The 23,887-nt window shown below is 38.9% G+C and overlaps 6 protein-coding genes across 9 annotated transcripts; 3 read left to right on the top strand and 3 right to left on the bottom strand.

Annotated features, from left to right (window-relative positions):
• Nucleotides 1–102: 102 nt before the first annotated feature.
• LOC122395050 (suppressor APC domain-containing protein 2) lies at nt 103–2,755 on the bottom strand. 2 transcript variants are annotated; one of them, XM_043392347.1, is made up of 5 exons: nt 1,659–2,755; nt 1,283–1,429; nt 985–1,197; nt 755–899; nt 103–681 (listed from the first exon to the last, which is right to left on the bottom strand). In XM_043392347.1, exons 1-4 carry the CDS (start codon nt 2,502–2,504, stop codon nt 756–758), a joined length of 1,350 nt encoding a protein of 449 aa, XP_043248282.1. In that variant the 5' UTR covers nt 2,505–2,755; the 3' UTR covers nt 103–681; nt 755. The 2 variants fall into 2 exon arrangements, with proteins under 2 accessions (XP_043248282.1, XP_043248281.1); XM_043392346.1 differs by having other exon boundaries at nt 760–899.
• Nucleotides 2,756–5,466: 2,711 nt separating this feature from the next.
• LOC122395143 (chromosome transmission fidelity protein 18 homolog) lies at nt 5,467–9,641 on the bottom strand. The gene is made up of 12 exons (XM_043392513.1): nt 9,548–9,641; nt 8,994–9,109; nt 8,501–8,833; nt 8,300–8,435; nt 8,036–8,225; nt 7,516–7,946; nt 7,211–7,447; nt 6,781–7,121; nt 6,452–6,693; nt 6,091–6,353; nt 5,779–6,034; nt 5,467–5,713 (listed from the first exon to the last, which is right to left on the bottom strand). The coding sequence occupies exons 2-12, from the start codon at nt 9,073–9,075 to the stop codon at nt 5,537–5,539; spliced, it is 2,688 nt and encodes an 895-aa protein (XP_043248448.1). The 5' UTR covers nt 9,076–9,109; nt 9,548–9,641; the 3' UTR covers nt 5,467–5,536.
• Nucleotides 9,642–9,944: 303 nt separating this feature from the next.
• LOC122395191 lies at nt 9,945–12,013 on the top strand. 2 transcript variants are annotated; one of them, XM_043392583.1, is made up of 3 exons: nt 9,945–10,114; nt 10,997–11,238; nt 11,637–12,013. In XM_043392583.1, exons 2-3 carry the CDS (start codon nt 11,009–11,011, stop codon nt 11,893–11,895), a joined length of 489 nt encoding a protein of 162 aa, XP_043248518.1. In that variant the 5' UTR covers nt 9,945–10,114; nt 10,997–11,008; the 3' UTR covers nt 11,896–12,013. The 2 variants fall into 2 exon arrangements, with proteins under 2 accessions (XP_043248518.1, XP_043248519.1); XM_043392584.1 differs by lacking the exon at nt 9,945–10,114 and adding an exon at nt 10,163–10,832.
• Nucleotides 12,014–12,100: 87 nt separating this feature from the next.
• LOC122395287 lies at nt 12,101–13,684 on the top strand. Its single transcript, XM_043392729.1, has 4 exons — nt 12,101–12,320; nt 12,397–12,493; nt 12,566–12,650; nt 13,508–13,684. Exons 1-4 carry the CDS (start codon nt 12,101–12,103, stop codon nt 13,682–13,684), a joined length of 579 nt encoding a protein of 192 aa, XP_043248664.1.
• A 388-nt stretch (nt 13,685–14,072) lies between these two features.
• Nucleotides 14,073–16,911, top strand: LOC122395165. Of its 2 annotated transcripts, none has more exons than XM_043392545.1 (6): nt 14,073–14,188; nt 14,250–15,439; nt 15,518–15,704; nt 15,779–16,176; nt 16,271–16,479; nt 16,605–16,911. In XM_043392545.1, exons 2-6 carry the CDS (start codon nt 14,316–14,318, stop codon nt 16,619–16,621), a joined length of 1,935 nt encoding a protein of 644 aa, XP_043248480.1. In that variant the 5' UTR covers nt 14,073–14,188; nt 14,250–14,315; the 3' UTR covers nt 16,622–16,911. The 2 variants fall into 2 exon arrangements, with proteins under 2 accessions (XP_043248480.1, XP_043248479.1); XM_043392544.1 differs by having other exon boundaries at nt 16,268–16,479.
• A 2,914-nt stretch (nt 16,912–19,825) lies between these two features.
• Nucleotides 19,826–23,489, bottom strand: LOC122395102 (peroxisomal membrane protein PMP34). Its single transcript, XM_043392432.1, has 9 exons — nt 23,086–23,489; nt 22,242–22,444; nt 22,090–22,150; nt 21,421–21,487; nt 21,058–21,206; nt 20,882–20,995; nt 20,352–20,599; nt 20,198–20,265; nt 19,826–20,138 (listed from the first exon to the last, which is right to left on the bottom strand). The coding sequence occupies exons 2-9, from the start codon at nt 22,311–22,313 to the stop codon at nt 19,994–19,996; spliced, it is 924 nt and encodes a 307-aa protein (XP_043248367.1). The 5' UTR covers nt 22,314–22,444; nt 23,086–23,489; the 3' UTR covers nt 19,826–19,993.
• Nucleotides 23,490–23,887: the final 398 nt, after the last annotated feature.

Raw genomic sequence — 23,887 nt, 5'->3', positions numbered from 1 at the left:
TACATATTGATATCTTTAAATTTTTACCCTACTTAAAACTTCTTGTGCTTGTTCGTAAAGCTTTTTTTATCATTTTATTTTGATTAATTACATATTTTAGTAATATTTTTTAAAATATTTCAATATGGCAGTAAATTTTACTTGAATAGAAACATCGAACGATTAAGAACGCATATCATGTTTTATAGTTCAATAAGATTTGGTATTGCATAGTACGGAAGTAGATATAGCGGAGATCGCGAAACGCGTATAATTAGTTTGAACAATTTCCTTATCAAAATGTTTGTTTGTAAAATAACGGCAATCAGTTTCAAGTATGTAATATTAATCGTTGAATTGTAAGTGTAAATTGAGATTATCGTGTTGCGATAGAATTAAAAATTGGGTCAAGGCAGTTTATTACTTAGAATAATAATTTATTGAAGGAAACATAATCTTTAGATTTTTGGACGGATTATGAAAAATTTTAAAAGCACTTTGTTTACATTATATAACTAGATTCAAGTATTAATGTCGTGAATATTTAACAAATACTTTACAAACTTAACTTGAAGTTTGAATATAGGTACTCCTTCATTCGGTTTCGGAATGCACGTATATTTGATATTTTACATAAAAATCCATTATGTATGTCTTCAATCGCAAATCCACTTTACGATCACCGATTAATTTATTTATATTCTATAAAGTAATATTCATTAAAAATATAATCACGTATAAAATATAAAGATACTGATATAATTATTGCTAGTACCTTACATGAATGTTTGATCATGTTCATGGATCATTGTTGCTCTCCGAGACTGGACCATACCACTTTGCCTATTGTATAATTCTCGTACCAAGTTATCCTTTTCTTGTTCAAGTATTGCTATACGTTGGCTTTTTTTACTAACTTCCTGTTTTATAATTGTTATGAATAAATTTACTGTATTTTCCATATATATATGTACATATGTATGTTGCTTTGCTGTGTTATCTTACTTCTGTTAATCTATGATTTTGTTGTTTAAGCCTAGAAAGCATATCCTGTTGAAGCTGCGTCGATGTTGGAGTACTAAGAAAGGCAAGATTCATATGAAGAGGAAGCCCGCCGCGTTCCCAGCTGCATATTAATGCTGCCAAATGTCTATTGACTTCTAGCACTCGGGCACGTTGCAATTCTAAACGTTCTTGTTGTGCTTCTGTCCATTGTTCCTGAAGAAAACAACCAAAACAATTAGTGAAACATGTCTAACATAACATTATAACTGGACGAATAAAAAAGATAGACGAAAATCACCACATGAGATCCCATACGTCCAAGATGTTTAATTTTTTCTTGAGTAGCAGAGATTTGTTTCAAATACCATTCCCTAGCTTTATCAACCGCAGTTAGGCCTTGAAGCAATACATCTTTCTCTTGTTCAATTTGTTTCATTCTCTTCATCTAAAAATGAAAACAATATTAAATAGCTTCTTTTACCAAAGACCGAAACACAGGCTTCCCAACTATGCAATCTGTAAGAATGCTATACAGAATTTTGTTGTATTACAAGTTAAATATGTTCAATATAAATTGTATAATTATCTACTATGTTAATAGTCACTAAATATCATGCATACCCACAACCAATCACCAATCATTAGTTGGGAATCCTAGAGGAGAACATCTTTACCATATTGTAATCAATACCATTCTGCAACGTATGACGTCTGGGTTCTCTACGTCGATTTAATGTTTTTTTAGGTTGAAGGCCGACTTGATTATTTTGCAAATCGACTGCTTTACCATCCCCCAATACGCGAGTTGGTCTCAACAATGTTCTGGTATCTGATCTATAGTTTACTGCTGGTAACTGTCGTTTTTCTATAGTTTTATCGTCGTTCATTAACAAACCCATCTGCCAATTTTGTAATACAGTTCTAATTTCAGATTTATCAAAATTTCTGTCTGAATTAATGTTCCTCGCTTCCAATGCAGCACCAGTTCTCGGAGGTTTAGGAGGTCCATACGCTTTATTCAATTTTGATTCAGCACCAGTTTTACCATCCATCAACTCTAATTGCGTATTACCATCTTTACGACCTGCTATTAACTGTGGCATACTTAAGGTACGTTGTTGCGATATAGCATTATTTGGTCTTATAGTCGCTGTATTCGGAGATGTCCATGTTGTCTTACTTTGACTGTCTGGAATGAGAATCGGCGCAGACGGTGGCCTGTTCGGTTGGCCATTGTGTTTCTTGGTGTCGGAGTCTGCTTGAATTTGCAATAAACAAATTTTCAGTCCTGTGCAGAACCTTTCGAAAGATAGTAAACCATTTGACGGCGTAACTTTCTTAAGACTGTCTAAAACACCTTTTGGAAGACCTTGTGTCCCATCGTCTTGCCATCTACCCTCAATGTCCGAAAATTTGACAAAGCCTGTATTTTGATCGTCCATAATATCAAACAGTGTACGCATGGCGGCAACAAAATGTTTTGGCAGTCCATCAGCACCCGACGATTGTATTTGCGCCATGTTACGCGTGTTTAAAGTATGGTTATTGAGGTAACATATATTCGTCTATATATTCTAGATTCATGCATTATCGTTCATTGTTTTTTTTCACGACACCGTTCGTTGAATCAGTCATTGTTTTATTTACCTAACAGGTATTACTTTTATTACACATTTATGAACATGTATTGCAAAATTCCCAACAAAATAATATTTGTCAGTTTCGACTACGTCGTAATGTTGTTTGAATACATTTTCCGTTTTGTTTCTTGCTACACAAAGCTTCTCTTTTAAATAACCTCTTTAAACCATTGATTACATATAACCAAACAATACGAGCACATTAGATGGGACAGGTGTGTCAAACAGGTATGAAGATACCTAGAAAGTACTATAGTTATTTTGCTCATAGCTCAGGAGCATGGTTCTTAAAGAATTATTTTTCAATGTCAAGTTGCCAGAAGTATAATGTATAAAAATAACTTCTCAAATTACTGTACAAAAGATGAATATAATATTTGTAAAACTAAACAAACCAACCAAAAAAAAAAAAACGTAAAAAGTAGATATAATTACGCGAAATTTGTTCATCGATAATCGATACGTAATCGTAAAAAAATCCTACAAGTCGTAGGAGCACAGATCAGGTATAGATAAAGACTAGGTGCAGAATAGATCTAACACATAGTGCATTTTTGTATTACATACATGGCCGGAGGGGTTTACGTAGCCACTGATGCAAGATTTGAAGAATTCCTAAGTGGAGTGAAGAATATTATATTCCCATAACTCCACTCTATAGAATAATACTCTTTGGTAGCCTCGTATAAACCTAAAAACGTATACCGCAAATGTCTCACGATAATGTTGTGCAATATATTACTCAATACTTTAACTTGTTTATAAAACTTGCTATCAATATATCAAGGCATGTTTTTCATTAACAGAGTTAGAAATTTGCAAAACATTCCTTGTGTGTATATTAATAAAAAATCCAAATCACAGTACCTACATATATCCCATGCCTTTTATTTACATTCTCCTCAACCTTTCCCATTAATTCCTCAATTTTTATAAAATCCAATGTTTTATAACCCTTACAACTGCTCCAAATGTTATTCTAACCCAATTAATATCCAATTAAGTTATTCAACCTGTTCACTATACAGTCTTTCATGTAATTAATAAGTAATAAATGATTACTGGAAGCGATTCTTACTTGAATATTGCGCTAAAAAGTGACAAAGTATAGTGTCGCCATCTAATATCAGGGATTCGAACTCAAAAAATCGTCCCAGGATCACAGAATGTTAGTGGAGGTATCCGGAGTACAGCTACCCCCACTCCTCCTACACCTGATACGCACTACCTTGATTATTCGCTAATTACACCTTTCCTGGGATTAAAGTATGAACTTTTAGAATTGCAGAATGTAGTATAGACCCTTGGCTAGATTCAAGGATAGTTTTTAGAACCATTCCGCTAGTAATTAAGACGTTATTAACGAATATCGGAAGTCGGGACATTTACGGCTGTATCACCGTCTGCTTTAATCGATAAATTATCAACTTTTCAACAATAACACATATATTTTGGCTATTAGAGAACGAAGTAGACATCTCTGGCAACATTCAAGGACCGCTATTGCAACGCTCCACGCTTTAATTAATTAGTTATTAGCGATAGATCCCTAAGGTGTTGCGTCAAGAGGTTAGAAACAGTGTGCCGACTTCCGTTGTCGGTTAATAACTATTTAATAACGCATAGCATGATTGCACCAGGTATCCTTGAATCTTGCCAGGGGTCTATACTATATTCTTAAACTCTAAAAGTTCATAATTTGTTCCCAGGAAAGGCGTAATTAGTAAATTATCGAGCAGTGATTCATTAAAAGTTGGGATTTCTATTGTGGCGACATCTAGTGGCGAAAACAGCAACTATGCGTTTCTCGGCTTGTAATTAATTATTGCGCCTTAATTTACTAATTACGCCTTTTCTGGTATGAAATTATGAACTTTTAGAGTTTAAGAATATAGTATGGACCTTTGGGAAGATTCAAGGATACCTGTTGCAAGCATGCTACGCGTTATTAAATAGTTATTAACGAATATCGGAAGTCGGCCCACTGTTTCTAACCTCTTGACGCGACACTTTAGGGATCAATCGGTAATAACTAATTAATTAGAGCGTGGAGCGTTGCAAAAGCGGTCCTTGAACGTTGTCAGGGATGTCTACTTCGTTCTCTAATAGCCAAAATACGTGTGTTATTGTTGAAAAGTTGATAATTTATCGATTAAAGCAGACGGTGATACAGCCGTAAATGTCCCGACTTCCGATATTCGTTAATAACGTCTTAATTACTAGCGGAATGGTTCTAAAAACTATCCTTGAATCTAGCCAAGGGTCTATACTACATTCTGCAATTCTAAAAGTTCATACTTTAATCCCAGGAAAGGTGTAATTAGCGAATAATCAAGGTAGTGCGTATCAGATGTAGGAGGAGTGGGGGTAGCTGTACTCCGGATACCTCCACTAACATTCTGTGATCCTGGGACGATTTTTTGAGTTCGAATCCCTGATATTAGATGGCGACACTATACTTTGTCACTTTTTAGCGCAATATTCAAGTAACAGGAGTGGGGGGAAGCTGTACTCCGGATACCTCCACTAACATTCTGTGATCCTGGCACGATTTTTTGAGTTCGAATTCCTGATATTAGATGGCGATACTATACTTTTGCACTTTTTTGCGCAATATTCAAGTAAGAATCGCTTCCACTGTTTATTTATAACTTATTAATTACACGAAAGAATGTATAGATTCGAATAATATTTAGAGTAGTTTTAAGGGATCATAAAACTTTAGAATTGTAAAAATGAAGGGATTAATGGTGAAAGTAGGCGAGAATGTATAATTTTCAACCATATATGTGTTTTCACTTTTTTTATTAAAAATACATATGCTCGTTACGAATACAAATTACATTCTACGTTTTTTAAAATAAAAATTAATAAGTTTATTGTCGAGTTTGTTATAAAAATATGTTTGCAATTTAAAGAAGTTCTGCCATTATTACATTCCGACGGACTGCATTGCTGAATCCTTCTTTATATTTATACCACACGCAATGTTTTTTTAACGAATTACGTGGATTATTGGTTTGATTATCCAACGTGTTTTGTTTATCTTGATTTACTGTAATCACTCTTCCAAAGAAATCCTTATACGTCTGTAATTTTTATTACGTTTATTATCATGCTCTTCATAGTAGAATAAAATAAGTATCGTACTTACAATTTCTTTTATTTCCGATTTTCTTTGTTTAGAATTTTCATTAGAATTTTCGTTACTTTTCTTTGTATCAATTTTCATATTTTTTTTCGCGGTACTATTATCCTTCTTTTGGGTAGAATTTGTTATGTTTCTCATTACATTCGCAGCGCGCCGTAAGCGTTCAGCTTCTAATTCTTGAATAATTATTTGTTTCACCGCGTACGCGAGCGTCCGGTGATGATTACAGTCAGGAAAAATACCAACTTCGAATATGTTACTGAAAGAAATAATGTTAAAATATGATTTTACCTAATTTTATGTTCTTCGACTCACGGATCTAGTTTGTATTCATAGTTCCCGTCGAGGTTTCTTTCTTGGATGAACGTGAGACCATATTCGATCAGAACATTCACTAATCGAACGATATCGTTTCTTTCACTAGCAGAATGCAAGTGTCCAGAAACTGTTCGCAGCCGCGGGGACAGTAAATCTGGTAAAAAAGGAGCAATATCGACAGCCAATATTGTACTGTCGCGACCGCTACTTCGATGAATAGTTGTTAAAATTCCCCTGCTCCTTTCTTGTTTCTGCCTCATCTATAAAATACACGTTTTCGAATGAAATTTATAAATCATAATTGCATCTATCTTTTTCTCTTAATAGATATCAGTTACGTATCAATTGTAATTTTTACTTCGTATGGAACAGTGGGATAAGATAATTTAACGTGTCTTGCTTTGGCGAAATATAAGTGCCACGTGATAAATGCATAATTTGTGTAAGGCATGACGGACCAAGTTTGAAACTTAGCGATAAACGATACGATCTCATCAAAAAATTGAAACCACTGTAAGCACATGACTATGTAATTCAATTTCTCGTTACAAATTTCTGGATAATTATGGAATATCCCTTGTGCTAATTTTTCCGATTCCCCTGGAATGAAAGATAAATTTTTCTTGACAATTCCACGCATATTAATAAAATTTTTTATTATTACCGAAATTATTCAAAACGTTTTACCATTTTGTACAGCTTTCAGTACAATACGAACTCTTTCAGAAATAGGAAGTATTCCATGTATGTTCATAGGTACTGTCAATATTACTTTCCACGTATCAAATAATCCTTTACGGGTGTCTTTTAACGCAAACAATAAACTATCCCCTAATTTCGCACTACCCATATATTGCAACGCTCCCAAACATGATCTAATGTCGCAACCGGATATTTCAGCTAATTTCAAAAGAGCGTCAAAATTTGCTTCAATATCTTCCTTTCGCGATATTTCCATTAATCTGTCAGCTAACGTTGCAGGATTTATTTCTGGTACTTGTAAAATAAGAGCAGCTTGTCTAAGAGATCTATGGCGTATAATTATTGGCAAAAATGTAATATATATATACTTATGAATACATTGAAGCTTATATGTTTAATCGAATGGTAAATTTACCTTAGCGATGGAGTATATGGCTCGTTGCAAATGCATATTACAGGGCGGTGACAAATATTTGATTGTTTATTGGCCTTTGCTTTTTTACCTTTAGCAATTAGTTTGCCCTGTACAAATTTGAGCAAGAGCTCGATCGATGCTACTGGCGCTCCATCAATTTCATCTAATACCAAACAATTCGGTCGCGGGTCATTTCCCATTACAGCTTTCATTTGCGTTGACGCAAGAAGTATTTGTCTACAATCAACAACACGCATTATTTACATTGCTTGCATATTAATATTTTTTACAAGATATTTTATCACCTGAAAGCGTCCGGGCTCCTTTCGTCGCTCGCATTAATTTCAACAACATTATAACCAGCATGCTTCGCCGCTATATGAGCTAACGTAGTTTTCCCTAATCCAGGCGGTCCGCTAAGCAGCGCTATTCTCTGTATTGGGAAACCTTGTTGGTCGACTTCTTCGACATGTTGTTCGTCCGTAAATTTTTTATTCCTAAACGTTGAGAAAATTCTTTTCTTTCTGTTTCGAACATAATCCCGATTGAACACCACTTTATCCCAAAGTTTTATCCAATGTAATAAATTCCTGTTAACGCTTTCGTCGGAAAGCAATTCCAGGTACGATCTAGGTCTATACTTGTCGACCCACAACTCATCTTTATCGTTCAGAGAGAGTTCCGTGACAGAGGAGTCGGAATTTTCAAAACTGGCACGTTTAGCATTCTGCACCATCTACAAAAATAGACTTGAAATCTTAGAAAGTTACAACCAATGTGGCCGTATCGATTACAAGAACTAACAAACATATTTAATTCGCTTACAATTTCTTCAGCCTCAGCCTTCAGTTGACTATAAGATACAGACAGTAGATTAGAAACTGAATGTGTATTTATTTTCTGATTGTACTCCCGGTTACTTTTCACTCTGATATATATACGCTGTGCATCGTGCGGTCTGGTTACGGCTACAAAATTCCAATGTGGAACCCGTAAGGATATGGAGTCTCTCTTTCTGAATAAAATTACTATCTCATATTTAAAGATATTTAACTTTTTCAAACGAAATATTTTAAATATTTTACATACTCTTCTATATGTTTAGTCTTTACAGGAACTCCTTTATTCTGTTCGCGTAATCTTTTTCTGGCGTCTAATATCACTTTAATAATAAGTTCAGGTTGATCCCATCTTGGTCTCTTTTCGCTTGGCTCCTGACCATCGACTATAAATCAAAATTACTTGTAAAGCAGAACTTGCAAAGTATGAAAAGTGATATAAACCACATACCAAAATCATTTGTATCTAGTATATCTGAAATGTCACCAAATAGCTCATTGAAACTCCGTTTCTTTGTATTATCTGCTTCAAAATTGTCACTATTTTTAATTTCATTACTTGTGCTGGGAATACTTAATTCATTGCATTTATTAGATGTAGAAGTATTTAATTCTGTACGCATAACAGGTGTAGGATTATTTAATTCTTTATATACATTAGGAACAGGAGTATTTAATTCCTTGTATACGCTAGGTTTTGAGGTATTCGATTCATTATTTTGCTTAGTCTTTTCATGTACGGTCCCAGTTTCTTGAGATTGAGCTGCTCTTTTCCTTTCAAGTTCTAAAATATATTATTTTATTTATATTATTCCAAAATTTCTATCGTTGGTAAAACAAAGCTATTTACTTTAAAATAAATCTATTTATCTTTGGATCTTAATACAGAAAATTCGGTTTTTAATTTAAAATATAGTCTCAATAATGAGGTTATAATCGGCTACCTTCTATTTCTCTCAAAACTTCATATTCGTCTTCGTGAATTAAATCAAATTCTTCATCCGGATCAGGAAACTCCGAATCCATACTTAAAACTGCTTCGAACAATTTCTAATTACAACTGCTTGAACAATTATAAACTGTTATTCTTTAAACTTAATCTCCGTTGATTTCTGTCTACATTTCGTCCCGTTTGTTATACTTTCCCGCGTATCTCTGGCAGTAATCTTGAATCGCAGTACACATATGCATATCGGCAGGCATTGTATTTTTAAACTTTAGATATTTGCGTGGGGTGATTTTTAAAAAACTGTCGATATTGAGTATCTCATAAAAATGATCGATAGTTCAAGGCTATTTAAATTAGTAGAAAATAAGCCCACTTGCATCTCATTAAAATTTACATCAGAAAGCTTGGATAGAAAATCAATATAAAGTACAAAGTAATTTCGTAAATGTCCCTAATGTTTCTTAAAAGTGTATAATTGTAATTGTTACTTCATAAGAGTGTATATTACTTTAAATCTTGTAACAAAGAAACGATCAAAATAGGTCTTACAGTATTCCGTGACTTCTTACATCAACGTTCTATTATGCGTTGTCTTTTCGTGCGAAGTATGCGTTTCGCATTCAGGATAACGTGCAGTTATTTCGCAGACGGCGTTCCGAATAACAAAGACCATTTTAAGTATGCGGTACGAACTTGACCGTAACATTTTTATTCTGCAAATTGTAAAAAGTTGTTAATTATTTATAATCATTGGCCTCTTAACAAATAATTACAAAGTAAATATCTTTGTAAACAATTAGCATTGACGAAAAAGCCTGGACACGTATCTGGTTATTTGTGCTCTGGAATTATCAACAAAATTTGAATAAAGTCGGTGACCCAACAGGTATGTACGGACTTTCCTTGTGAGTCCATAGTCGACGACGTTGAATATATTTTCGGCGCACGGGCCGATCGCGTCAGTCGAGGCGTAGCGCTGCACGGGTAACGACGTAGGGTGGGTCCTCTGTTCCACTTAAAAATAACATCTACGTTCGGTAAACACATCCACTGTCTCGAACGTGTGCGACATCTTAATTCTCCAAGGAATTGTTAGAATCGAAACTATGAAATTAGGTAACGTTCTTTCGTAAATTATTACTTTATGATTGTTATTCAAGGGTGAGCTGTCGGATGCAGTTGTTGGTTCCAAGTGAACGAGCATCTAAAACGGTAGTGAATCGAAAATTGTGATCCGCGAGAGCACAAGAACGTCGAGTGAACTGTTTATTTGGTGAATGTTAACATTGTTCGTTCGAGATGAGCAGCCCTGCCCGATTAAGATAGTCAGCCACTGTGAATCCGGTCTCGCAAATGTTGCGATCAATAACTCTCTGTTTATGCTTCCTGAGCGATACTGTTTCTTCGTTAGTCTTCGTTAGATAAGTGTAAATTGGACCGATAACCAAATTCACAGCACTATTTTCGTGCGTTCTTTAAAGACCAATAACAGAATGTACGCAATCGCAGACATTTTGATTTGTAAACTTATTTGTGAATCACACGCCCGTCACGTGTTTATTTTCGTTCGAAAGTATATTTAGTAATTTTAAATTCTATTTATTGGGTTAATTTCCTCGAGGAATCTGGGAATATTTAAAATACAGTTGGTATTCAGTCTATTGTTTACCGTTTCCTTTTTGCGTTCGTGGGAACTTCTTATCAAGGTGGAGGAAACCATGTGACCGTTGTTGTAGACAAGGGCTCATTTAAGATTGGACATTTGGTGACGTGATCAATTATTTTGTTAGCTGAAGCTGGTCAGAGCGCAATATTAATTCGAAACAACGTGAACGTAAGTTTTGAAAAATTACACGATAATTTCAGCCGATCGAGACTCTCGAGGCTGTTCGTGCTGCAACGACAGGTGCACTGAACGTGTAAATTCGATGCATCTGGTCTCATCGTTCGATCGTTAAGTTAATTTTTACAAAAGGAGTCGTTCCGTTCTGTTTACAGGTGGAATGAAACATGAAGACTTCCGCATCGAAACGGACGATCGGCTGCATCGGAAAGTGCACTTCCGGTCTGAGCCGCGAGGAATTAGACCAAATCACGGATAATATAAACAAAACCCTGACACACCCGGAGGGTAAGAAGATTTTCAAAAAGTACTTGCAGGCACGCGACCTTAGGGACAATCTGGAATGCCTGGAGCTGTACGAAACCTGCTGCAATTATATTTTCGAGGGAAGTCGTTTGTAAGTACGAACGTATGTGGGTTCTTGAAAGTTAGCGATATCTATCAGAAAAATCTCTTTTTATTAAAAAATTAAATTAAAAAATTTCAAATCATTTTGGAAAAAATTATTTCCGGTTGCGGGGTTCAATTACAATCATTTTTGGTGAATACACGTACTCTCGAAATCCTACGTGCTTGCGAGAAAAAAATTCTTTATCGAAAATATATCGTGTGGCCGGAAATGTTTCTATAACTTTTTAACGAAGCCTCGATCAACAAATTGGTATTCTTGATTTTCGTCTTATTTTGGCCTCTAGAATCTTCCATTAAAATTTTTTTTTTATTAAACAGCGATTAGATTTTACTGTACTTATAGAGGATATTTCGGCAAGATACAAACGAACTATTTATTTTTAGGCAATCGAACAACGGCCCACATTTGGAGCAATTGATCAGGAATGCGACGACGGTTATGGAAATGGCCGAAGATTTGGACGGCGTATCTCGGATAGACAAGGCGTTTCTGCAAGGCTTTGACGCGGCTTTAAATAGTAACTCGAGGACCGAGTTGCTCGGCGCTTTAGTGGACACCAGGGATATATGTTGCGATCATTTGAAAAGTGTTCACGATAGTTTTAAAGAATACGTATCGGAACCGTGCCCGTTGTCCAAATAAACAAAAAACGAAAACTTGTTTTTACATTTCCAATGTGCCTTTAGGCGTTGATCGTCGCAACTATCTTATCAAAATACTATCTTATCTTACACTATATGTATAATTTAATAAAAAGAACGACGGACGTTGGCGTTCAAATGTTTCTTGCCCGTGTTAGACTTCAGATCGTGTCGTTTGGTCGTTGAATAGACGCGTGAAATAAATTATGGACGATGCTCGCGTACGGAAAATTTTCATTTCGGTAGAGGAATATGCCGCGAAGGTAGGAAATATTCGCGAGACCGTGTGCTCGTTGGAGAAGAGCTTAATGATTTCGCGGAGTTTGGAGGTTGAACGATGGCTGAGATACTCGATCTTGAAAACAAAGAACAGAACAGCGATAGACGATCTCAAGAAAGCGAATAAACGCAATAAAAGCATGCTGAGTACGTAAAAAACTTTGTTCACAAGCCTCTGTTCGTCTGGTTAGCGGGAACGTTGGTTGTTATAAATATTTTATAGATTTATTCCGGCAGTGCGTCACTGACAATCGTTTCGGTAATGAAATTGCGTTGCCAGAGTCTTTGAAGAGGGAAGTGCAGAGAACCTGGCACCAGAAGTATAGATATTTATATAAACGAATAAACCATCGACAAAAGTGAAAGAAATTCTAATTCAAACGATTCGTCAGATACGATGCTTTGCTGGTGCAAAACGAGCAGTTAAAGAAAGATGTTACAAACGCGAATTTTCTTCTCAAGGAGAAACGGAACGAAGTACGTTTATACACTTCTATTGAGTTTAACACTAAATCTACCGCGACCGGTCAAATGGCCGTTTTTAAAATATCTTGTCGAAAGAATCAGTATTTCATTATCATTTTTCGAGAGTTAATGGCGCGTAATTTCATTGCGTTCGCGACTGCAATTGTTTTCTAAATTTTGATCGTGAGACTTGGGGACAATCCAGGCAACAATCTCAAACTATTTCGAAAGGTTAACTACGTCGTACGAGCTAATACGTTCCAAATTGATTCAATAGACTCTTGATGTTTCTGTATCGTTCACGCTCGCTGAGGAACGTTGAAAAGATCTTCGTACTAACAAAAATGTCGATAAACAATGTTGGAAGACAGACCTCGTGTTAGATCGATGAAACGTTATCTAATTGGAGCAGCAGAATCGGGTCAACGAAGGATATAGTTGTTGATCGGGGCAACGCAGGACGTACGTATCCTTGGGCAAAGAAATCAACGTTTCGCGAATCTGGATCGCTTTCGAAAAGTTTCGAGATATTATAAATCAATTTTGAGACCGTTGAAGGGCCAAGAAACGATTCTGGATTTTTCATAACAATTTCCCCGAAAAATTTGTTTTCAAGGGCGTTTTATCTTTTATCAGATTTTATCCGATTCTTTTAACATAGAAGAGAAGAATATCTTACGAATAAACATCAAAACACAATTTTCTATACATATAATGCAGAAATTAGAAGTACGTTGACTCGTAAAAGAGAAAAAGAATGACTGGTCATTTGACCGGTCATGGTAGGAATGGGTATACACGAAGTGCCGGTAGGTTTAGTGTTAAATCATCGATCGGGAACGATACAACGTCGAGCGACCGAATTCTAGATTCAAGATCTCCAACAAAAATTATTAACTCTCGGCGACAAGCTAATCGAACGCAACGAAGCGATGGAAAACGTCTGCGAAATGTATTTGAGGCTGAAAAAGAGGAAAGACGAACAGGAAACGTTGCTACGGGGTTCCATCGAAACGCTGCGGGTCGAAGCAACTAGGAAACGTTAATTGGTCGTCCAAGATTTAGAAAAAATTATTTTCATGAATATATTACAGTAGAACCTATGTATCTGCGGTTTGTCACGGTAAAAAAGAAGAAGAATTCGTAAATGAGTGTAACAGGGGTTACAAGATAACGCGTTAATTAATAAATAATAAAAAGAATCGCCATAATTTAAAGATGACGCTTTGCAGAGAGGGTTTCCTTCGTTACTCTTGATTTTCGTTTGAATTATCTATTAAAACAAAGAAAGGAACGATATTTTAAATTTCCTGACTAGATAGCATTAAGAAGACCAAGCATGTCGCGTTCTTACCGCGGGGTCAACGTTTAAAGACACCGTCTAATTAACTAAAGGTAATAACCGGATAAAAGAGTCACGTCAAATCGGATTAGGGCCGATCGATGTATAGTGCTTCGCTATAAAAGTAGCAACCGTGCTGGAAGTCGTCTTATTTGGTGCTGAACAGCATCGAAACTGCTCCGGAGTTCGGGTGCTCTGGGACCATCATGTAAGTCGAGTATTCCAAAACGTTCGTAACAGTATCCAGCTGACTATAACTCTACCCGCAGGTGCCATCACTTTACACGATCGAAGACTTGACGATTCAACAAGGTTAACATCAAACCGAAACAATTATGTCAAAGATCTATCAAGCGTTATTCACGATCTTTACCTTCGTCCTCGCTCCATCCATCGGTCTGGTGCTGCTATGCTCGTACCTCTATCGTCGCATCGTAGACGTTCTATTGTGGATACAGCTGAGGGACAAGTACGTCGGTCTGCTCGACGGAATGGACCGCGTCTGGGCAGTGGAGGAGTCCACCGCCCTTTCCGTGAACAACATCTTGTTGATTCTGGAAAAGGATGCCCGCCATTCGAACGTCAACTTCCTGGAAAGTTTTCGTCGCCTGGCGAGGAACCGGATACTCGGATCATCTTACGAGAAGCTGCTGTACAAGAGGAGGAGCAAGTTCGGCTACCACTTTTGGGAGAGAACCGACCAGATCGATCTATCGGAACGAGTCAGGTGGCTGGAGTACGAGCGCACCAGCTGCAATGGCTCCTGCGACAACATTTACAACGGTCACCTGAAGAGGATACTGTGGAACGTTTGCAATCAGCCCCTGCCGGAGGATCACACCGCGTCCTGGGAGATTTTGATCGGGAAATGTTGCCCCAGGTCGAGCCACCACTACCTTCGACGGCTGGAGGAACATTTGACCTGCAAGATCCGGATCCCCGTGTTGATTCGCGTCCACCATTCCCTGGGCGACGGTATGGCTCTACTGAGATTCTTCCGGGAGGTGGTCGTCGACGGGGAACAGGTCCAAGAGACGTGTCTTCAGCTAGAGTACACGAACGTCAGGACGAGCAACGAGGTCGCGAAAAAGATCGATATAACGGTGCCCCAGATCGGTCAGTTGAAATCGTACGCGACCGGGGAGAGAAGTTTGGCGTGTTACTTTCAGAAGGACGCTATGTCGGCTTCCATGCCGTTCGTCCATTTGATGGTGTTCTTCGAGGTCGTTAAATTTCTGCGGGGACAGTTCAGGAACGGGCTCAAGTACCTTCAGAACGTCACCGCGGAGGATCTGAGGCAAGAGGCGTGGGCGTTCGCGAAGAAAGAGGGGGACAGATTGAAAGATTTCATAGTGAACGATGTTTGGAAAACGTGGAAGAAATGTCTGAGGGCGACGAAAATTGTCGTCGGTGTTCCCGCGTGTTTGGTTCAACAGGCTTTTCGTAGCATGGACAAAAGGTTCCTTTCGAGCTTTTTAAATGTCTTATTCGTTTAAACAGACCTCCTCGATGACCATTTTCTATGTTACGGTTCCAGTGCACTCCATGGAGCAGAACTATCGGGGGAGAAGTTGGTTACCTACTGGCTGGAGGACGATTTCAAGAACGCTGGCGACCAGAAGCTCTTCACGAAGATTCAAAACATAAGGAGCATCACCGGTGCAAAATTTGGGGACGTGATACTGGCTGCTCTGTCCGTCAGCCTGCATAAATACTTTCTTCGCGTGCGTGATCATCATTTTTCTTGTTTCGTATTTCGCTTTCGTCCTGTTTCATTAAATAACTTTGTATCGTGCAGGTGAACGAGCCCACGCCGAATAAGTTGAGCGTGGTTTTGCCAACGAAAATAGAGGAATTGTGTGAAAATCTGCCCCTGCAGAATAATTTCTCGGTGGGCATATTGCCCCTTTGCATTTCCCAGATAAACGGCAAAGCGTCCATAGATCCACGGGAGAATTCTCAGATCTTGGAACGTCTGGAGGGCGTTAAAACGGCGAACGACGCGTTGAGAACAAGTCCAGATTACACGGTTAATTTTTTGGTAATGAAGTACCTGTCGGCTGTGCTTCCGGAGAAACTTTTACGGCCGATCCTTCAAAGTCACAGCACCATGGTGTTTAGTAATTTGGTCGGGCCCCAGGAAGTCAAGATTTTAGGACATTTGTTAAAGAACTTGGTTTTCTGGATACCAAACAGGTAAAAAAATTCCACGTCACCGAATCGATAATTACTGGTTCTCGTTGCTGGTTGTATTTCCGTTCTCATTTTGTTATATAATTATTTTTAGAAGTTACACGGGAATCGGTTGTTCGTTATTAACTTATCGAGGCTACCTGCACCTGTCTCTGGTTGCTGACAAGGCGTTGGTGCAGAACGAGAAGGCTCTTTCCGAAATATTAGAAAACACAGTGAGCGAAATCGATAGTCTTTACGACAGGCTAACATTGTCAATTTTCTCGAAGAAGCTCCGCAGGAGTATATCAACACCCATGAAAAAAGGTAATCGTTAAATTATTTTGCTTTTCGTTAACGTTTAACAAGCTATTTTGATCGTAGTACTAAACATTAAAAGAAGCTGTTTAAGTTCGAACTTGTAATTAAATAACGGTTGTCTATGGTTTCAGCAATCGGTGTGTTGTAAAATTGTGGAGAAGGGAATCAATTTCGAATATTTTTTATCGTAAGGAATTTTGTAATTAAAAATGTTGATACTTGTTATAAAAAAAAACAACTACATCGCCATCGTTTTGTAAATAATTGTTTATAATCGTTTCTTTGTAACTACTTCATGTTCACCCCGACGACACCACACACCTGCGTTGAATTTGTAACTAAACAAACATTTTCACGAACGTGTACCTACATTTTCTGAAATATTTCGCTAGTAGTGCAGGAAGAACCAAGTTCACAATCGATTGTAAAGAGTATAATTCTCGGTAAATAAAAGAATACTTTGCCCGCATACAATTTCAAAGAAACTTTGAAATCGTTTTAAAAAAATCGTTAAATAAATCTAAAGACATTACTTTTGGATCTTTTCATTACCAACGAACATCTAATCAGCGATTCGTCTTCAGGAACAAGTAAGGCCAAAAGACAATGTCGAAGAGCGTGTTGAAGAACGAGAAGTTCGATCGTTGACGACTCGAAGCTTTCGGGGACGCGTTCACCAACGAGCTCGTCTTGGAGCACAGAGTCACAGGACTTTTCGTTTTCATTCGATTTTTATTCTTGCGGCATTTCGCGTTGTTTCTATCGAACGAAGTGTCCAGGTGTTCCAGACTCGCGTAGACGTACTTCCGGCGCTTTAACGGCCTAGCAAATTAAACAATAAAGGCAATAGTGTCTATCGGGTTCCTTATATCATTAGAAAGGTTTAAAACTCTTGCAAGTAGATTATCAAAGTCTTTATAGCGACCCTATGCGCCAACCATTTCTTTTTTCTGCATTCCTCCGGAGACGAGCTCTTCAAATCGCTGTCGTCGTCCCGTCGATTGCTGGAAGGAGACTCGTGATCGACACAGTATTGACGAGAATTTAATTTCAGATTCAATTTCAGAATCTTCGATTCACGCTGGTCGTCGATAATGGCTGAAGGTTCGTCGCTCGTCGTGAAATCCAGATCGCCTTCAGTCTTAATGTCCGTCTCCGTCTCCGACTCCGAAGTCTTCTCTTCGTCCCAGGCTGTCCTGCGTAAATCGTGAAATTTCCAACTAAATTAACTTCTCTTTCGATCTTCGTCAGCGTCGTTACAACGATGCTGCAACTAACTTTGCGTTCTTCTGAAACTGTGTAAGACGGACCGCTTCCTGTTTGCAGGCGACTCGTTCTTCAGCTTTATCGCATATTTTCGGCTCTTCGACGCTTAAAATTGGGTGAAATATATTTTAACATAGCGAGAAAAATACATTTCTTTACTATCCTCGTAGTCCTCTTCGGCTTATAAAAACTGTAATCGTTGTTATAATTTTTCTAAATCGAGGAGGACTGCGGAGACAGCAGAAAATGGTTTTTGTTTACTGACGCCATATTAACGCGTTATTTAAACTTCCAGAATGCGGAGATTGGTAACACGAGCAAGTGCAGCATATTTGGAGCACCAGTTTAAGGTAAAGTGTGCGCTGGTAAAATCGTCTCTAATTCAAATAAATGATCTTAACTAACTTGTCGGCGACGCAAGTCGTCGTGGAACGCTTCGAACACGCGGAGTCCTCTGTTTTGTCGCTTATGGTCACCTTCTTATCCTGTTAGTCAGAATTTGAACTCTAAGGTCTTTCTTATAGTTTCTATAAGAAGTTAGCTACCGGGTGAACCTCGTGGATCGTATTGACCGGCATTTTCGCTGTCGGTATTCCGCTGCCCTTGACTCGGAGAACCGGCGACTTTGCAGCGACATTTTCGCAGTCCGATCTCTCGTTTTTCGCTTTTTTCTCCGTGGTTCGACGCTCGTCATTGTTCTCGATCGCTTTTGCCATCGCGTCGACATTTCCGTCATCAGTTGGCGCGTTTTTCTACGTATAATAAACGTTATATTACACCTCACCGATGGTGCATCGAGATCGGTAGCGACAACGTATTACTTAAGTCAGGATATTTGTTTCCGACTCTGACAAACCTTCAACAAATTCGATAATTTGTCGTCGACGACTGTACCGTTCTCTTTTTCACCTACGTTCTTCCTTTCGTTCGACGCCGTCGCGTTTTTAGCGGGATTCGAGTTCTTGCTGTCCGGAGATTGCTGTTTCCCTTTTCTTTGGGCGCACGTCTTCGTTCCGGGTGCCCGTGATCTTGTCTGAAAATTCTGCCTTGTGATAATTCGGCTTTTTGACGCTCTCTTTCTAAGCAACTAACCGTCGTGTTGCGACCATTTCTCGTACGATCGAAGACACTCGACACGTCCGGTTTACTGATGGCAGTGAAATAGTCGAAAACCGGGGGCGGCTGTGGTACGCGATTTTTCCCGCCAAGGCGAGGCGTAAAGAATTTTTTGGTCGGCGACGTTTCGTGGATCCCCCGCTGGAATCTCGCGCTCATCGTTTTCTCGGCATGACTGGAGTTCCGTCTGAGAATATTACGATTGTTCGATCGCTGGTAAACTTATTAATTTCACATTTTACCGAGGCTGCGTAACGGTTTGAATCCGGCGATAGAGCTGCTATGGCGGCATTAAAATCACCAGCGATAGTCTACGCGTCGTTCGTACTTCAAACGTTTCGATTGTGCAAGAATTACCTGCTTTACTCGTTAGAAACTCGACGCAGAGTCGGTCTCAATCGCCAAGTATCGTCGGAAACGTAGGATTCGCGATACAGCGAACAATTTGACATTTGTGAAATTGAATTTATTTTAATACCATATCGAAACTTACACGGAAACCACCGTCTGGCGTTTATCGGGTTCTAACCGCTTCCTTGAGCCTTTGCTTGGCTTCAGTTTGTTCCAGAGCTTTAGAAACGCCTTCGAGGTTTTGTGCTCGATCTTTTTTAACGTCAAGCTCTGCTGGTCGACGGAGGTTACGCGTCCAACAGGCTTATCGTTCCATTTTGTGGTCGTGTTTCGCGTCTGCGATGTCGTTCGATTGGATTTGGTACGGAAATTCGAGTGAAATCGGAAACGCGTTTTCTTGAGATTCGCCAGTATTCCCGATGGTTTGCCTCACATTTTCCGCGGGTACACAAAAACGCGATTTATAATATTGCGTCATAGAGCGTCGACTCTTTTGGTTAAACAAAAGATATCAACGCCGTCTCGATTAATGATTACTAAAGGATTTCTATAGACTCGTACAATAACAAAGAGACTGGATCAGTATTTAATGCATTTTATTCAAAAATTTTTAATGGCGATATAGTATTCTCTTTGTATTACATTAGGTAAAAACTCTGTTTCACTTGTTGGGGCGTAAATCGTACATTTTTATAATATCATACATCTCGTGATCCTATCGCAATAAACGGAACATCGTACGAGGATCTAATTAACGGGTAATACTGTTGAAAGGGTAAACAAATCATTATCTCAAGACGGGTCTGTGCAAGAGTATGCGGAAAACGAATCTCGAAATCTTTTCGTAAGCTAGGAACATGAGCGCCGCTGCCAAGACAGTTTGTAGCAACTTGGCCTCCATACCCTTGTATAATCCCGCTATTCCTTGTTTTCTATAAACAAGAGCAATTATTAGCTCGATTAAAACATTTTACCGAAACAGTATACTTACTTCAACATGTACATGAGAATTTGCAATGTGCCAGGGTTTGCTGGAAGGGTCGGATACTTGTGGCCATGCTGAAGATGACAAAGATACACGGTTAGACAATTTTTACGAAGCGTCGGAAGAATAAGATCACCGTTAAGTTTCCTAGAATGCTCACTCTGAGTTTGGTCTGAACCAATTGCAACGGATAAGTCAGTGCAGTGGCGATCGCCCTTGCCATAGCACCGATAGCAAAGAATACCCAGGCAGGGGGCGGTGAACCATTCAACGACGCGGTAATGTGCCTTTTTAGGCTTTCGTAAGTCATAAACTGAATGGCTGGGTTTATAACGAGCATCAAGCTTGGTAAGGTCCCGGACCAAAGTTTTCCCAGACCTTCGTATTTCCATATGTGAATGAGGCCGTCTGTGAAAGAACATAGGCCTCTCGTGATGGCGTGTGATTTTAAAAGGTGGATGCTGTGTACTTAACGCCGTCGATCTTAATTAAAATGAGAAAAGGTGCTCGGTTCCGCGAAGAGCAGAGTAATTATTTACATACGTCTCCGAGGTGTAATACAAAATGACAATTCCCTTAACACTAAGTAAACAGCGTTGTAGCAAAACTTCTTTGCAATCTCAAATAAGATGTTGATTTATTCGTTCTTGCGATATTATGGAAGATGATTATTGAATATGGAAAACGTACCGTACAAAGTATTATATTCGTTGTTGTTTCTCTCCGGTGCTTGACCAATGCCTTTCATCTTCAGTCTTGAATTCACAACCCACAACGGCGTTGTCGTGAGAACGTTAATAACACCTTGAGAACAGAAAATTTGACCAGTCCGTTCCGATAAGCATTGTAGAGTGTCGGTAAAATACCTGCGATCGATGCAACCAGCAAATCGTTCCCGGCCGTCTGATTTCTCCTAGTTCTGAGCATTTTCAAGCCATGGAATGTGTAAAAGTAAACGAAATTGCTGGCGCATAGACTTTGCAGAACGGGTACCATCCCCCTGTACAAGGTATACCTTGAACAAACATATTCAACGAATGAAATCATATGATAATAATTAGTAAATAAAGCGTTTGCTCGGAAAAAAAATAGTTAGCAATTTCGGTAACGCAAACATTTGTTCACGGTCGCTCGTGTAAACAGTAGATTCAAGAGCAATGCAATTATTGTTTCAATGATAAGTGCTCCGTAGTGTGTTTGATTTGCGCGTATTACGAAATGCAACTTACGGTCCTTCCTTCGCGGCGAGCTCGCGAATAGTCGCGAGAGTATTTTTCGAATCCCGTCCATCTTCCACTAAAAAATACAACGAATTCATTGCACGTTATTTCAAATACAATTTACAGTTCTTAAAAAGTACGCTTCCAGCGGTATTTTAGTTTTCCGGAAGTTACGAAGAATTTTTTATTACTATTTAATAAATAGTATCGAACAGTTTAAAGCAGGAACGAGAAAGTACGCTAGAAAATGTTCTCCATCGACGGAGTTCGCACGAAGGCGAAGATTGCGAATCACTGATGTGCCCTAGTGCTATTCATAGTAGAGGGGTGGATCCCCTTGAGCGACTCTACTCCCTTTTGTGCGTTCTATTGTGTTCGATTAAAGGTGTACGCACGGTACGTTTATTGATAAAGAATTACATTGATTTTCATGCAGTGTGAAACGTTTCTTTCACGCCATTTATCTACTAGAAAAACGTTAATAACAACGCGTACACTTCTTGTAAGATGTGTGAAGCTATTAGCATTTACGCTAATATTAATATAATTTTTTGTTTGAACGTACTCGTCGCGGTTCAAGATACGATTTCAAATGTTATAAGTTTAAGATTTTGCATATATTTCTTGTTCAATAATTATTAACGGCGCAATTGGTAAATGTAATTTAAATGCACTCACGTTGCAGTCGGCTTCGCACGGTATCCAGCGGGAAGAACGTTGCCATAGCAACGACGCTGCCCTATAAAACGGTACGCAGCATTGAGTCGCGTGGTATTCGCAATTGCGAACTCGACGTGTGACGAAGGTTATTCTCTATCGTATGTACTTACTGCAGCCCCGGATATCGCGTGCACCAACGTGTCGTACGAGAAAATGCTTCTGTTGTAATTACCGCTGCCCATTTTGTCTTAAATAGTTCGGAACACAGAGTCGGGAAATATTTAAGAGCGCGACTTACGAAAGTCGAGTCAGTACGCAATCTCGTTTGGTCTCATAACGGCGGAAGACCGGCAAGTGCATTTGTACCTGGGACCTTTGGTCACGGAATAATGCATATTAATTAGAAAATCATAATCATTGCGTCACGTTGAGACGTTAATAAAGTCACTATACATAGATCATCTAACTGTAATGACACGCACGCTGTCAATAAAAATAAATGTACCGCGAACTGTAATCCAATTACCACCGTCGATAAACGTAACGCACGCTATGAACTAACCACGAAAACAATTCTTATTAGTAGCTATTATTTCCAGGTAATCACACGAGAATCACACGTTATTACACAGTTTAATGACTCACGATTACGATTACACGATAATCACAATACAATATTACGAGAATCGAATACCCCTGAATTACCGCGCGATTGCTTTGAAACCATAATAACAAATAAGCAAACACGTTGTGTTTAGCCCCAATTATGCTTGTAGATACGTATATAGAAGAGGTGGGCAAAATTCTCATTCAGATAAAATGTTTTAACAAATGAAATGCGATCAACCGTTTGTCCGTTGCTCGTAAAACGCGAACGAAAATTTCGATCGGAGACTGAAATAGTCGCAACGAACGGTTACAAATGTCACCGTTCGTTCGTACGAACGTGACGAATATTCTATACGTGGGTTTTATCGGTTGTCAAATGAAATTTTGTTCGTTTCTGGTGTATACCTCGTCCAGCACTGTTTATGGTCGTAGAACCGCGCGATGTCCAAGAGTGGCACTACGAGCGATTACGTCCTACTTCGACGAATGGCACGCTGACACTGACGAGGATAAATTCTGTAACTCCGTCGCTAAGTCGTCGAAAAGAGAAATCCACACGTGCTGTCTCGCGTTTAACGTCGTTACGTGAGGACGACCTTCGTCTATACACGCGGCTGGCTCGTTTTGTTTGTTCTTTTTACCGCGGCACAGCTGAACATTCCGAACGCGGAGCTCGGCGGACGACGCGACACGATTCGACTCCGTGGCTCGGTAGCCAACTTCCACGCGAAAGTATTGGTCGATTTATCGTACTTCTAGGCGCGCCCGATAAGATTACATCAGCCATGGAGGTTTGCACCGTGGATAATACGCTTGCGCGTCCTATTGCGCTTGCGGTTAGAACGATAGCTCGAGAGGTCGATGGTGTAGCACTCGTAGACCGTTCACGAGCATGCGCATCTATTTCAGTTTCATACCTGACCGCTTATTAATCGCAATTAACGGCTCGGAAGCGCGGGAAAGTTTAAAATTGCGTGTCGCTGAATTACTTGGATATTTCGATTCTGACAATCTACCAAACAGATCCAACGATTCTGACAATCTTTTCCAAATGGTTAAACTTTGTATCAAACGTAATAGACGATCTCACGTTTCTAAATATTTACCGCTATATTAAAATTAAGCAGTAAGAAATGTGAAGAGAGTTTATCTAATCTGGCTTACGATAGAGGTGGAACGGCACGTTCAAGCCACATCGAACGATTCC

Source organism: Colletes gigas, unplaced genomic scaffold, assembly GCF_013123115.1.
Source record: "Colletes gigas isolate AHSC1104 unplaced genomic scaffold, ASM1312311v1 Colletes_gigas_Sc00005, whole genome shotgun sequence".
Classification (NCBI taxonomy): Eukaryota; Metazoa; Arthropoda; class Insecta; order Hymenoptera; family Colletidae; genus Colletes; species Colletes gigas.
This window is presented reverse-complemented; position numbering and strand designations above follow the sequence as displayed.

Excerpts from the sequence above, each read along its gene's own strand:
- LOC122395287 (XM_043392729.1), top strand. The coding sequence starts at position 12,101 with ATGGACGATGCTCGCGTACGGAAAATTTTCATTTCGGTAGAGGAATAT. Across the intron at positions 12,321-12,396 it reads ACGCAATAAAAGCATGCTGA|ATTTATTCCGGCAGTGCGTC; the intron begins GTACGTAAAAAA and ends AATATTTTATAG. Across the intron at positions 12,651-13,507 it reads TCAAGGAGAAACGGAACGAA|ATTCAAGATCTCCAACAAAA; the intron begins GTACGTTTATAC and ends ACCGAATTCTAG.
- LOC122395143 (XM_043392513.1), bottom strand. The coding sequence starts at position 9,075 with ATGGATTCGGAGTTTCCTGATCCGGATGAAGAATTTGATTTAATTCAC. Across the intron at positions 8,436-8,500 it reads ACTAGATACAAATGATTTTG|TCGATGGTCAGGAGCCAAGC; the intron begins GTATGTGGTTTA and ends TTTGATTTATAG. Across the intron at positions 6,354-6,451 it reads ATCCCACTGTTCCATACGAA|ATGAGGCAGAAACAAGAAAG; the intron begins GTAAAAATTACA and ends TGTATTTTATAG.
- LOC122395165 (XM_043392544.1), top strand. The coding sequence starts at position 14,316 with ATGTCAAAGATCTATCAAGCGTTATTCACGATCTTTACCTTCGTCCTC. Across the intron at positions 15,440-15,517 it reads TTTCGTAGCATGGACAAAAG|TGCACTCCATGGAGCAGAAC; the intron begins GTTCCTTTCGAG and ends TTACGGTTCCAG. Across the intron at positions 15,705-15,778 it reads TGCATAAATACTTTCTTCGC|GTGAACGAGCCCACGCCGAA; the intron begins GTGCGTGATCAT and ends TGTATCGTGCAG.
- LOC122395050 (XM_043392346.1), bottom strand. The coding sequence starts at position 2,504 with ATGGCGCAAATACAATCGTCGGGTGCTGATGGACTGCCAAAACATTTT. Across the intron at positions 1,430-1,658 it reads ATGGTATTGATTACAATATG|ATGAAGAGAATGAAACAAAT; the intron begins GTAAAGATGTTC and ends TTTCATTTTTAG. Across the intron at positions 1,198-1,282 it reads GACGTATGGGATCTCATGTG|GAACAATGGACAGAAGCACA; the intron begins GTGATTTTCGTC and ends TGTTTTCTTCAG.
- LOC122395102 (XM_043392432.1), bottom strand. The coding sequence starts at position 22,313 with ATGGGCAGCGGTAATTACAACAGAAGCATTTTCTCGTACGACACGTTG. Across the intron at positions 20,266-20,351 it reads TGGTTCAGACCAAACTCAGA|CATGGCCACAAGTATCCGAC; the intron begins GTGAGCATTCTA and ends TGTCATCTTCAG. Across the intron at positions 20,139-20,197 it reads ATTCTCATGTACATGTTGAA|AAAACAAGGAATAGCGGGAT; the intron begins GTAAGTATACTG and ends TCTTGTTTATAG.
- LOC122395191 (XM_043392583.1), top strand. The coding sequence starts at position 11,009 with ATGAAGACTTCCGCATCGAAACGGACGATCGGCTGCATCGGAAAGTGC. Across the intron at positions 11,239-11,636 it reads ATTTTCGAGGGAAGTCGTTT|GCAATCGAACAACGGCCCAC; the intron begins GTAAGTACGAAC and ends ATTTATTTTTAG.